At 44.0% G+C, this 14,116-nt stretch overlaps 2 protein-coding genes across 5 annotated transcripts; both read right to left on the reverse strand.

The window, feature by feature from the left end:
- On the reverse strand, positions 1 to 7,058 carry zgc:109913 (regulator of G-protein signaling 9-binding protein). 2 transcript variants are annotated; one of them, XM_067505529.1, is made up of 5 exons: positions 6,767 to 7,058; positions 4,811 to 5,024; positions 4,524 to 4,727; positions 873 to 1,015; positions 1 to 765 (listed from the first exon to the last, which is right to left on the reverse strand). In XM_067505529.1, exons 2-5 carry the CDS (start codon positions 5,007 to 5,009, stop codon positions 586 to 588), a joined length of 726 nt encoding a protein of 241 aa, XP_067361630.1. In that variant the 5' UTR covers positions 5,010 to 5,024; positions 6,767 to 7,058; the 3' UTR covers positions 1 to 585. The 2 variants fall into 2 exon arrangements, with proteins under 2 accessions (XP_067361630.1, XP_067361629.1); XM_067505528.1 differs by having other exon boundaries at positions 4,811 to 7,058.
- A 150-nt stretch (positions 7,059 to 7,208) lies between these two features.
- Positions 7,209 to 13,895, reverse strand: LOC137127948 (E3 ubiquitin-protein ligase RNF182). 3 transcript variants are annotated; one of them, XM_067505526.1, is made up of 8 exons: positions 13,040 to 13,895; positions 10,300 to 10,421; positions 10,094 to 10,222; positions 9,839 to 9,992; positions 9,549 to 9,616; positions 9,272 to 9,386; positions 8,978 to 9,201; positions 7,209 to 8,893 (listed from the first exon to the last, which is right to left on the reverse strand). In XM_067505526.1, the coding sequence occupies exons 3-8, from the start codon at positions 10,139 to 10,141 to the stop codon at positions 8,711 to 8,713; spliced, it is 792 nt and encodes a 263-aa protein (XP_067361627.1). In that variant the 5' UTR covers positions 10,142 to 10,222; positions 10,300 to 10,421; positions 13,040 to 13,895; the 3' UTR covers positions 7,209 to 8,710. The 3 variants fall into 3 exon arrangements, with proteins under 3 accessions (XP_067361627.1, XP_067361626.1, XP_067361628.1); XM_067505525.1 differs by having other exon boundaries at positions 10,300 to 10,347; positions 13,040 to 13,894; XM_067505527.1 differs by having other exon boundaries at positions 8,978 to 9,198; positions 10,300 to 10,347; positions 13,040 to 13,685.
- Positions 13,896 to 14,116: the final 221 nt, after the last annotated feature.

The raw sequence follows: 14,116 nt of genomic DNA on the forward strand, positions 1-14,116 counted from the left end.
CAGGCAGGAAGAAAAACTCATTCTATACAACCGTTAACTGTCAATTGTTTCATTATTGTCCTAATGTCCAACTTTGGACCATTATTATTTGTCATCCTATCATTACTATTCATTAATTCATTGTCCTGCAAACCACAGCTGGCTACTGTGAAGCTCTTATGATACATTGTCTTTGTGTTGGTGTGGTTCTTCTGCAGCTGTAACAAGGAGAAGGAAACTTCAGTTTGTGTCTAGTCCCACAGTCCCACAGTTATTTACAATAAATTCATGACATTTAAAAATAGTTTCTACATATTTTTATTTTAGTTCTGTAATGTTTACAGTTAAAGTCAGTCATGGATCAGATGTTCTGTATCAGTGTCAGCTTCATGGTACCGTTTGTTTTGTCTTCTAATGTTTTTGAATCTGACTTCATCAGAATATTTTCCCTTTATTCTGAAATATGAAGCGCACGTTAATAAATGTGCTCTAAATTCATGTTTATTATTTATTAACCAACAGAGTTGTGCTTCATCCACCCTCAGAGATAATCCTTTTTCTTCCCGTTCACCCAGGTCAGATCATGTTGACTCCCTTGTACACCCTCTATGCGACGCAGCCTAGTCCGCAGCACGGTGGACGGCAGCAGGTCGATGTCCTTTTGCTGCTGGAAATGACCTCAACCTCCATCAGGTCCTCGAGGCTGTCCTTCAGCTCATTCGGTTCCCCAAGAGCCTCGGCCCATGCTGGCTGGGTCGCCTCCACTGACCAGAATGGCACAGGAACCTGCAGAACACACACAAGTTCATACACAAGCGAACCTCCCACTCAAGTACAAGACTTGTTCAGGTACAGGTACCAGGTCCACACCTAGTTCTTTGGTTCTGTCTCACCTTCAGCAGCATCTCATTCAGCATGGTCTCCAGTACTGTGATGTGATTGGTCAGAACTGGGCTTGGCTCTTCCTCCAAGGTCAGCCATGGCACCTGGACGAGAGCCATCCGAGCTGCCACACCCACAGCAGCATCGACACATCCTAGAGAGACAGATAGGTGGTTAGACAGGTGAATGGCCAGACTAGTTGGGATCCTCAAGGTAGAACCAACCCCTAGAAACAATCCTGGGCTTTAAAGTAGTTTTGCTGTAGGGGTCGAACCATGTTTGTGTGTTACTTGTACACTCATGTGCCACTGGTTCAAGCACATTCTTTCCATAGATAATTCCTGAAAAAGGAGAATCTGAGTGTCACCAACCTGTGAATCTTTGTACAGCATATTTAGGCTCCACTTTAGATCCACTTAGTCTAAAAGTATTTGGAAAGTCGTTTCAGACCTGTGGGATTATTTTTGGTGTAACCCAAACATGTGTGGGGAGCCAGGGCAAAGCCAGTGAACTCTGATTTCATGAGCAGACTCTGTGGCCCCGTGGATCTAATTCATTTCTTGAATCCAAGAGCTTGAAGAAGATTTTTAGATTATGTTGTACAGAGCAGCTTTATAGGAATTAATAAGGCCACTAGCTCCTCACCTGAGTCCTAAATGTTTCAGGGATTCAGAAGTTCCCTGGATCCATTGTCAGATGTTTTTATTCAAAGCGACTTACAAGCAGCAAAAATCATGGAGAAAACAAAGTAAAGTGCAATTAAAATTTTCCCACTTCCCTGAAGACCCTCCAGCACTATATTCATGTCATCGTAGAAGACATGAAAATACATCTAGACAAATTTCAGGCTGTCCTTGCAGTTCTGAACACGTTTGATCTGAATTTGGTCCTCACTCCCCAAATCCACAAAGCTGGCAACCACCTGGACCTCACTGTCATCCGTACCCGCACTATGGACAACATCTCAGTCACTCCTCTGCATTTATCGGATCACTTCTTCATTCGGTTCACTGTCTCTTTAGATCTTCACATACTCCCACCCCACATGTTGGAAATTCTGGGAACCACAAGTAGGCCTGCATTCTGAGAGCGAAGTGGTCTACTGGGATGATATGGTGCTATGAGGTCTTCTATATTTGATGGAGCCTGACCATTCAGAGCTTTATATGTAAGAAGCAGGGTTTTAAATTCTATACTAAATTTAATGGGAAGCAAATGGAGAGAAGCTAGTGAAGGTGAAATATGATCTCTCTTGCTAGTTCCAGTCAGCACTCTTGCTGCAGCATTTTGGAATCATTGCAGGCTTTTTAAGGAGTTGCCTCGGCTCCTAATCCCTGCCAGATCCTCCTGTTCACACTCTCGACTTAGGAATCTCTGGAACAGCTCTGGCCTGGCTTTGGTATTACTTATCTGGATAAACCTTCAAAGTTTCTTGGTTTAGGCATGTTTCTAACTCTCACAGCATCTCTTCTGTCATAAGGCACTCAAGTCTTGGTCCTCTTCTTTTTTCCATCAATAAAACATCCCTTGGTTCTATCATCTACTCACATGGCTTTTCCTGTCATTGCAATGCTTATGACACCTTTCCTCTGGATGACTTCACTGTCCTGTTTCTGCCGGTTATTCCAGCCTTTTTATTAAACCTAACTTAAACACAGCTCACACTGTGAATTTAAAAAGACAGTTTTGTCCTAGTTACAGATATAAGTAAACTTACTTGATGCACCAACATGTGCAGAGATACCTGCAGAAGCACCTGTGTTTTGGATGGGGATTGTAAAATAACCTTAAGCAAGATTTTCAACAGTCTGGTAAAATGTTAATATGTGGTTTGAAAATCTTTTTAGCAGCTGCTCACATTGAGGCAAAAATCCCGTTTCAGTTTACTAGTTAGCTTATTGGTTATATTTAAATAATTTTAATTGATTTAAATTTTTTGATGGTGAGAAAACTCGTTTACTCATTGCCGTTAACCTCACAACAACTGTACTGTTGAGGCATTAATAGAACACCAAACATAGCACAGATCCACTGCATTAGTTCTTCATTAGGTTATGGTGAGGAAAGTTAACAGGGAAAGAGCAGCAGAAAATTCTGAATAAAGTGACCGAGTCTCTGGTGCACTTGAGATTGTGGACACCTTCAAGCAGCTCTAATGTGAAATAAGATTTTAACCAACTTCTGGTGACACACATAAATCTCCCAATCATGGAACTTACACATGAACAGGCAAATGTTAATGTCGAGCCTTGAAAAGTACTTGCCGGCAGTCAACCACCACCCCGATTTTTGGTTTCCTTCTCCAAATGAATTCCTCCCATTTTACTGGTGCAAGTTGATCTTGATCACATCTGTCTATATGATCTGTATTGTCTGTACATTTGACATGTTTTGACAAATTAGGTCCAGATTTTGCGATTTTGGATAAAGTCTGTCTTTTCTCTAGCGGGACTCTTTTGAGTGTTGACATTGACACCAACACGTCAACCTCCTGGACGCTGTTCTGGATCTTGACAGTACTCTGAGAAGATTTTCTTCCACAGGGAAATAAATCTTCTGTCATCCATGGAAGTTGTTTTCCATGCTTTTCCAGCCTGTTGAGTTCACTGGTTCATTCATTTGTATTGTGAATGGACTAAACAGTTGAACACACTTGGACACACTGCTGTTTTTAATCCCTCTGATGGATTTGTTTTGTATTTTCTGCCTAATGATGGTGGATTTTACTGGCAGTGACTTGATTTTTTGACTCACACACTTGATCACTAACCGACTCCCTGTTGTTTCTTTGCTTTCGCTCCCACTCTCATCACCTGAAGCCATTTTGTTAATCAGTCCCTCACACTAATCCGCTCTCACTCTTCACCTCCCGCCAGTTTTTCTTCTCTGAGTTGTGTGTGTCCTTCACCAGATTGCACTTTTCTGATCGTCTGAGTAGAGGCAGGTTCACTCGTGTCCGGTGGTCCAAAGATCATCCGCTCCAGAGATCGTTGTATGACAAACACTGAACATTTATTTAATTCCACATTCCACAAGTGAGCTGATAACAAGCTCATTCCACAGTACACGTTCGCTAATAATTCCACGAACTTCAAAGGCAAACACGTCAAAGGCAGCCGTGTGATGTCATTGATGACATCATCAGTGAGCTTACGTACAATTCTTAATCTAACTAACTTTACAATGAACAAAAACACAGGAAACCCTGGTTGGCTCAAACATTTGGTTCTTGAGGAGGTTTAAGTACCCAAAGAAGCACGTCTAAGAACCTTCAGATGTACCATGGAAGAACAATCTGAATGCAAAAGCAACTAGAATCAATTTAGTGTGGTTCAGAGATGATGTGATGACGTGTCAAAGAGGAAGTTCTTGAATGTCTTTTTTAGGTCCTCATTGATGTGCATGAAGAAGATCCAGGTTCTAATGATCCATCTTTTTAGTGCAGATCAGATGCTAACAAGATGCAACCTAATCCTAAACTTAGGGGGGTTCACATGGAGATTTCTCGGAGTCCAGGTATGTTTTCCAGAATTCCTGGAAGAGGATCTCAAGGTCTTTATGGTAGATCCAGACACTTAGAAAGAAAGGAAGGAAGAAAAGGAAGGAAGGAGGGCAAAAAGTGAAAGTAGGACAGGTGTTTCTTGGCTCAGTCAGCAGCTTACCTGTGTTGACCAATGAGCGTCTGTCGCAGCGCTGAGTCAGAGGAAACCGTTCAATCAGAATGTTGGCCTTACGCAAGGCAGATAGAAAGTTCTCCACAGCGGACAGGAAGAGAACCCAGAGACGCTCTGACGCCTGTTGATTCTCCACACTTGATGTTGGGGGGTCAGAGACTGATAGGAGATGCAGAAGACGCCTGGACAGACCTGCAGGCACGTAAGAGACAGGTGAGACAGGTATATTTACAGGTAAATGTACAGGTGTATAGCTGTGTAACAGGTGCCATTACCAGTGCAGATCCGGTGAGCAAGCGCTCTGGTGCTTTCCAGCTCTTCTCGCAGGAAGCTGCCGTCTGCCGAGCTGCCAAGTGACACAACCAGCTGCTGAAAACAGGAAGTGACACGACTCAGAGCTTCCTGAGCACGTTCACACTCACGCTGCTGACGCCGTGCCATCAGCTCATCCACTGACCGACGCCAACGACTCATGATGTCATCACCTACCTGTCAGGTGAAGGGAGGACAGGTGTATGGTTCTGTTTCAGTGCTTCTAGTTGTTAAAGCCAGTGCCCACTGTCACTGGGGGGGAGGCGGGGGCCACATATACTTGCTGTGTGGGTGTTCGATAGCAATATTTCGACTTTGATGTCTGTTCCTAAATGAGTTTATTTGACCATTATTGTGTGCTCAAATATGCTTTTCTGATTCATTTACAAATGTTTGAATGAATAATACAAACCAAAAATAGTAAAAATACACTAGTGTGTAGGAGTTTTTCCAAACTTTTACCACATCATATCCAACATTCTATGGCTCTTATGAAAAAGTTTAACTTGAAGTTTATAATATCAAAAACAAACAAACAAAAAACCAGATAAAAACAAAATGTGATTCATTCTCACCTCCTCTGCAAAGGCAAAATACTGACACAGCTCTGGGCTCTGCTCAGGTTAAGAGTGAATTACTGCTCGAAATAATAGATTTGCTTAATCACACAGTATAGTGGTGAAGAGAGAGAGAGAGAGAGAGAAAGAGAGAGAAAGGTTCCTTTTCGACCCTGAGAAGGCCGATTCATTTTAGTTCAACACAACAAGCCACAGAACAGAACAGAACAGAACAGAACTCCCACAATCCTCAGCGCCCGCAAGTCTCAGCGACCACTTCCCTACAGTCGCTACTTAGTGCTTAAATACCAAATTTAATTATTTAAATTTATATAATAAATGATTATGTATTATTATGGATTAATCGCCTGTCAGTACATAAACTACACCTAAATTTAAAGATGAAGTTTAAACTAAAGCTCCCAAAACAACGTCTCTGCCTTCTGACGCCGTCTGAGACGTAGCAGTTGATGTCATCACATGTCTGAGTTTCATTGGAGCATATCAGGCACGAACTGAGAAATCACCCCCAACTTTAGGTGTTTCCAACATTATAAATCCAACATTTGTGGTCAGTGTTGACCTGCGCTGCTCTTGTCTCCCCATCATCAGGGACTGGGACTGGGACCCAGTGCTCACTGTGTGGACGATGGACGAAGGCTTTGTGAGGCGGCCGTGCATGCAAATCTGTAGTTACAAGTATATCTATAAGTTGTATATATAAGTTGACAATTGATTTTTAGCTCTTGCTGCTATACATCAGCGTAATTTAGTATGGTCCTTATCACCAAAACTCCCCGGTGCTCTTTTCTAGAGTCTATGGGCCTCATTCCTTTTCATATTTTCCCAAGTTACTTAGACTTTTTTAACGTTTCATTTCCCACATTTTCTGTTGTCTTGTTCATTACATTTGATCATTAACATCTTAATCATCCCTAAAATGACCACATTAGCCTCCTGTTCTGCTTTTTTTGAGGGAAAGTTTTCCTCAAAAAAATGTCAAACCAAAGTCAAAGTCACAATGTGACATTTAGTGTCAGAAATTGTCAAACGGAATCAGGACTAAAGAAACAGAGTCGATGGTCGAATCGCAGGAGCCACAGCAACGATCAGATGTTAACATGTGTCAATAAGATCAGAGCAGCTGGGACAGAAATAAAGAGGACAGAGGAAGACACTGATCCCAGACCCTGAGAAAAGTTCCTACGTTCGTTCAGATGTATCTACTGATATTAAAAAACTGCAGGGATCACATGAAAAAATGATAATTATCTGGCAGCGGTCCAGAAGTGAATATTAGCCTGACAATTCCTTTATTAGAAACTAAACACATTTGAATGAAGAAGCAAACTGCTGTCCTACCTGCTGCTGACTCTTCTTCTGGAATGGAGGACTGTGCAGTGCCAGGCAGGTTTCTATAAACACACTTCTTTGTCTCTCAGGAGACTCTCTGTGTTTTTAATCATCATTCAGAGACCAGCTGAGCCCGAACCCTCTGGGGCATCCTTGTTACCCACAGTTCTGCCTCACAGGCAACCTCCCAAGGATTCACTTGTCCAGGTAGACTGCGTCATTTATTATTACTATTTATTATTTAGTTATTTATAGAGTGAAGGTCTCAGCTCAGGTAAACAGGTGTTCACAGCTGTTCTATTCTTCTAAATGCAGAAACAAACGTGGCACAGTGATGTGTCATAAACTTATTATTCAAAGTTGATAAATATTTGACCAAGAATGAATCAAACCTTTCTTTTCAGTTGTAGCAGAAACAGCTTCTATGGCATTTTAAGTCACAGTATAAAGAGACTGTCTCCTGTGTTGTTTATTAGAATTAATAGTTTCATAACTAAAACTAAAAACAACAGATCGTCCACATGCTCCACTCACCACACAGACAGGAAGTGACAAAAAAAGACTTTCATCATCATCACCACAGGGTTTGTTGATCGAACATCAAACAATGGCACTTTATAAAGACAAACAGTCCAGCGCTTCAAGTCCTTCAGAGACAGAGCTTTTCGGAAAGCTCGGCAGACAGAATGCAGGTGGAGGGAGACTGTTAGCCAAAGTGGGCCAGCTGTTTTCTTCAACCTCCATTCTGTCTGCTAAGCTATGCGAACAGCTGTGCAGCTCTGTGTACTGACCCACAGATACATGTGAATCATCTGGACAAACGAATTTAACAGACAGGAACTGATTTTAGATGAGTCAGACACAGATTCACATTAAACATATTAAACTGTTACATGTTCATTCCAACATGTTTAATTAGTGGTAAGTAGTTATTTTGAAAGTCTCAGTCACTCTGCACAGTACAGCGGTTCAGCTTTAATGTCCTCTGACTGGCTCTGACCCGGAGTCCTCTGATTGGCTGACAGCTAGAACATGTTGTTTCTCAGTTTGTTCATCATCAGGTGACAGAAAAAAGACAGTGACCTCTTCACTGTTATTGTGTCATCACCTAGTCCTGTCTGATTGGCTGAGGCCTGCAGAGCAGGAGGGGGTAATGCTGGTATTTGGAAGGGCGGGGTTAAAGTGGACAGGTAAGTCCTGGTTGACTTGTTCAGGCTCGACTCAAGCTGGGACGGTTGTTGTTCAATGCTCTGATGGTGACTGTGGAGCGTCGTCATCGTCGTCATGGCAGCGTTCACTATGGCACCTGATGTGATTTACTTCCTTTTTACGTCTTTTCATGAAAACATTTGATAGTTTAAATCACAGAAATGAACATTTTATTTTTAATGTGTCCTCACAGTTTTTACATCCCTCTGCTCTGATCCAGGAGCAGATTCTCTCTAAAGACTCTAAAATTTGTTCCTGCGATTATTTTGAGACTAGAAACTTATTGGTCAATAACAGGAACCGTGAGGTTTTTTTATCCAACATCTAGAGGAGTTTGTCTCTTTTTTGTGGTTCTTCTTGTCTAATTCTCAGGGGATCGTACGTAAATTTGGTTCATGAACCGGTTTCTCAGAAGAAGCGCTAACATCATATTGTGGAGACAGAACGGTCCTGAATTGAGAATCTGCTTATTAACAATCGAGCAGCTAAACCAACTTCTAGTGTTAACTACTGATTACGAGCTACAGTTTGTGATTTCACTCATGTTGCACATTGGTGAAGAAGATGCTGATAACTTTGCGTCGAATTTTTCTTTTTCACTTTATTCTTTAGTTGCAAATTGTACTTTGGTTTCCAAAGGTTACTGTCATGGCAGCGCGTGGTCTCCGTAGTCAGGGCAGGATGCTTGTTGTGTTGTTCGTTATGGTATGTTGGGGTAGACGTGGCAGCATGTTTTCGCTGTCGTCACGGCAGCGTGCGTGTACGAGCAGCCAGCGTCTCCATCACCTCGTGGCACAGACACTGGCAGAATCCATACAGGACCAGCAGCAGCAGCGTGGAGGGAACCAGGCTCACCAGGACCACGCCCAGCCAAAGCTGACCAATCATCAGCAGGTAAATGCCTAGAGGCAGGGAACTGAAGTAAACCTGCACACACACACACACACAACCTGTCACACGCCTGACTGATCTGATGGATTGAACTATTCTGATTGGTACAGCAGTACTGACCAGGCACAGCGCCCCCAGCAGGCAGCGGGGGAAGCTGCGGGATGTCCACGTGTGGCACTTCTGAGCTGGTAGACTGCAGGGCAGCGAATCTAGGCTGGGGGGGTGGTACAGACCCACCACATTGAGCATGCTCAGGGAGTCTGAGGACGGAGTCTCCTCAGGGAGCTCCATGATGGTGATGACGAGACAGTCTGAAGACCGGTGGGACGTCTCCACGCCTCCTGCTGACAGGAGGACATTACTCACTCTGCAGACATAAAATAAAGGTATTTACCTGTAGTCAGGTAATTTTACCTGTCAGTCCGCTGGGGCTCAGCACCACCTCCCCTCCAATTCCTCCTCCTCGCCGAACTCGGTCTTGACATGAGAGGACAGCCAGGATGTGTCGGTCGTCCTTCATCAACCACACCTGAGGGACAAAGACAGCGGGTCTTCAATATGACGTATGCAGGTGAGGAGGGCAAATGAGGGAGCTTTTTTTTATCTTCATACAGGGAGTAATTTTAACGAGTACATGTTCTCGAAGACTTATGTCTCACCTGTTAGTTAAATAAAATCTATAGAGTCTCACCTCTTCGTCGGGGATGTGGGTCTCGTGTCGACAGAACGGACAGCTGATAACAGACGGTGACGACTCTCCTGAGAACCATTTAGAGGAGAATCAAGTGACACACTAGTTGATGTCAGAATCACATAACGTCACTGGTTAATTGTGGATCCGATAGTCCTGGATAGACTGGTAATGTCTGTGACTGACAGCTGGTCTGCAGCTGATGTCAGGACACATTGACCCGTCTTCTTACACTTGATTCATGGGAATGGAGCAGCCATGTCAGCAACCTATGCAACAGGTGAACTCACCCATGTCGACCATCTTCTTCAGACACTTGGCGCAGACTCGGTGCAGACAGCCCAGCAGTTTGGGTTTTCGGCTGCGAGTATCATAACGGTTGTAACAGATTTTACACTCAAGCTCCTCCAGAGTGTAAACCAGAGACTGGCCCCACGTTTGCACCTGAACACAGCACAACAGAGAGTTAATGCACCTAGATTCACCAAACCAGGTGAGTTTCTCAGCTGACTTCAGTTTGCACGAATGATGATGGGAAATCTCACCTTGCCTTCCATCTCCTGGTCTGGCTCTGCCTCCTTCTGCTCGCTCATCGTCTTGGCTGTCGTCTTCAGCTGGATCGGGGGAGGGGGCCACTTGTGTGGGTTTTAGCTGGAACTGAGGCCGTCAACTGCCTGAAGGACAAACAAACTGAGCTGCAGAGGAAAAACACAGTTTCGCTTGAGACAGTTGCTAGTTGTTTCCCTCCTACCTGACTCCAGATCCGCTGATCAGTTTGACAGTCTGAGAGGACGTCCATCTACAGAGAGACAGAGAGAGGTTACTGTCCACATAGCTCCCATGCTTCACCTCCTCAGGGCCCACACAGCAGACCTACATAGAGAAGGGGACTATGGGTAAGTGTAGGTCGCAAAGGCCCCAAGAAATCTCCCAAATCTCCACAACACATTATTCAGAGATGCACATGAACAAGGCGATTGATTGAGCTATTGGAGCAGCAGGTGGGATTCAAGGGGAAAGGAAACAAAAACAAGATGAAGGTGAAGAAACAATGAAATACAAAGCAGCTAGAGAAGCAGTAAGCAGAGCGTGTTTTGTTCTTCTTCTCTCCGTTCAACAGTTTGTAACTTTTCATTCAGTTTACCTGTATTTGACATTAAGAAGCCAGTGGACTTAATTTTCTGGATGAATATTTTGGACCCGACATGAGAGTGAGTGCTTAAAAGATTGAACAGCCAGGACGTGTCGGTCAAATCGTGTCTATCAAACACACCTGAAGAACAAAGACTGTGTGGCTTCGGTCTGACATCTGACTTTGTGATTAACGTTTATTAAGTGTCCTGGTGGCTCAGTGGGTAGGACATCAGGCTGGGATGTGAAAGTCTACCAGATCAAATCCCAGCCCACGCACCAGGTGTGTTTGTGTAAATCCATTCAGTGATGACGATAAAGCTTTTATTCTATGAAAACTGGATTCTAACTCCACCTGTTGTTTATCATTTATGATATTTTCAAGTTAGAAATGTTGAAAGTTACATTTTTTGACACTTAAAAAAACTATTTCATTTTGAACTTTAACCTTTGATGCGTATGTAATTTGTCAGGGAGCAGATGCAGATCGTTCAAACGTGACAAGTGAAACAACGGGATAAAACAATTTACAGCAGTTCTTTAATCGGGTCTAGATTTTGCTTTGGAGACATATTTTCAGTTTCAGCAATGTCTGTGTCCAAAATGTATAGACCTCAAAGCTACATGGCTAAAAAGATGTTGGACGCCTATAGATTAGGCTGCTGTCCAAGCTGTCAACCTGCTTCTCAGGGCATTACGGTCCAGCTTTCTTCCACACTTGAGCTCCCATAACACCGAATAATATTCTGACAGTCTGAATGCTGAATAAATACTGTAGCTATACACATCTCAGAGCAGACAACTTCAAAACAGCATCTTCGGTCTACTGTAAAATGATGGTCTGTAGAACTAACGCGTCACTGTGACATGTGACAAACAGAAACAGCAACAAACAAAATGGCTGAACAGGAGAACGCATTCCCAATAAAGACAACATTAGCACGTAATGAGGCCTGTAGGAGGCGAATGTCTCACTCATCAACCAACACAGATCAGACCCACAGAAATTAACTATTCAAACCACCTGTGGCTGACTGGGTCTGAACAGAGAGGTTCCTGCTTACAACATCAGACAGGGCTAATGTTTATTTTCATCACGTTAATATTCGTCACTCAGCATTACTCAGAGCTTTGTGCAGTAAATAAACACAGCAGGCTCATCTTTAAAGGCCTCACGCTGTTGCTGCTGACACACATTTCGCTTCTGAACGTAAGAGCAGTAAAAATCCAAATGGAATCCTGACTGTAAAACCATCCAGACCAAATGTGTACGAGGCCAAACAGTGAACACAATATTTCAACATGTTTCTATTCTCTCATTAATAAAGTTCCAATTCTACTCTGATCTCCTGTTTTTACTGACGTTAAATTACTGAGCTGCTGCACTTGGTAACAGCCTGAGCTCGGTATTTATAGACTGCAGCTGTTATATAACTGTGGGGGAGGGGGGGTGCTCATGTTGCTATGGTAACAGTTTTACCTGTGGCTGAACCTCATGTTGGCCAATCAGATAAATCAGAAGTCCACATGACTTTTGATCAGCTGATTCACTGATGCTCAATGATAAAAGACTAATGAACCGATGAGTACTTTTACTCCAGGTACTTGAAGTAGTTTTGAGGTATTACTAAGTACCATTTTGACCCACTTGTAACTGAGAATTTCGCGCAACTGAGAATGAAGTGCTTCTTCGATCACAGCTGACATATGTAAGTGGACAGTGACAGCTGTCCATCAGGGAAACAATTCTTCTGTCACCCTCCGCAGTTGTTTGTTTCACCATTTTGATGTTTTTCTTAAACCAAACACCAGGTTTTCTGGCTGTGATGGATCCGTTTTCAGCCTCCTGAAGTTTGTTCTCCACCAGAGCCAGTGAGGAGAACAACACACCTCAGATCACCTGTCACAGTGCAAATGGACAATGAAGATACTGTGGAACCAACCCACGACTTTTTAAGGCCAAAGTTCTGCAGTGACCAACTCAGTCTCCTGACCCCAATCTACCTGAGCGGCTTTTCACCTGCAGAGGGTAAAACTATCAGGAGCTGCTGAGCATCACCAGGGAAGAAACCAGACTTTAGTTACTGACTCAGTTACAAGTATTAAAACTACTGAATGTACTTGTGTAAATGTATTTATTCTCAAACCGTTAAATTAGAAAAAGCAGGCTCAGCACCCTGTTCTGTTTCAGATCCAATGTCCAAATGTATGAAGTTAAGAACCTGAATTTCAGCAGCTGGGCGGGTGGATGAGGGGTCAGGCTGTGTGACCTCTGACCTCTGACCTGCACAGGTGACCCTCACAGTTCATCCCATGCTGACTCACGTGTAATCAGATTACATCAATGTGTAGCTGCTCACCTGCGGTGTCATGGAGCTGGGGTTGCTGGTTGCTCTTCATGGGCAACATGTTGCTAATCCAACACCAACAGGTTCGACTGCTGTGGCCTGTCAACAGTCAGGCTGCTGCAGCTGCTGTGTTTCCCCTCAGGTCGAGCAACATGATGAAGGTAAACATCAACAGTTGATTTGCTGGTTGCTGGAGCCGCAGTTGCCTCACGTGATTCTCACCCAGTGGCCGTGTCCTCTCCGGTCGAAGCCCGTTAGTCCTCTGGTTGCGGTGGTCGCTGGGGATGAAGCAACACTGCGGGAACGTCGTGACGCTGCGTGTCCTCGGACCGACGGCAGCGGGAAGCTAACATGCTAACCGGCTGCCGGAGCTGCTCGGTCCGTCAGTCCCCGGTCTCTGGTCTCTGTCCGGGGCTGGTCCCGGTCTCCGTGACTCACCGTCTCTCCTCCGTCTCACTGCGGCGCGCTACCGGCGGGGGGAGGGCCCTGGTTACCATGGCAACGGGCCCGCAGCGTAATGACGAGATCAGCTGGTCAGGGGGGGTTCAACGGGACCGTCTGATGTTTCCACTAACAACAAACTGCGTCCTTTAGCTGGACCAGAACCAGGACTTTAGGAACTATTTAACCAGACTGTTGCTCGTTCGTCTTTAAAAGCAAAATGAATCGGATGTCAGCTGATTCTCACAGCCGGACACTCTGATGAATTTAGCGACAGGTCTGACCCTAAGACCCAGGGTGGGGGGGGACAATCCTGCATCATCAGGGACAGAAAGTGGAGTCAGTGTCACTTTCAATAACATCCACCTTTTCCTCTTATCTGATCTGATCCCACATCTATATGTTCTTTCATGTACCAAGGTTTGAATGTGTATTTCCCTTTGTGTGATCTGTACGTATGACTGGACACCGATCACGTGCCACCATACAGTGGCCAAAACTTTAGAACCACCTGTTCTTATAATCCACTCCAGTACGACTCCACCACCCACTTTGAGTAATAAGCAGAGGGTAGAATCATCACCTTTCTGACAGTTTCGACTTAAAAACGGAGAAATTAGAAGTTGTAGAAGTAGAATTCGTGGCAGA

The sequence above is a fragment of the Channa argus genome, chromosome 5 (assembly GCF_033026475.1).
Source record: "Channa argus isolate prfri chromosome 5, Channa argus male v1.0, whole genome shotgun sequence".
NCBI lineage: Eukaryota > Metazoa > Chordata > Actinopteri > Anabantiformes > Channidae > Channa > Channa argus.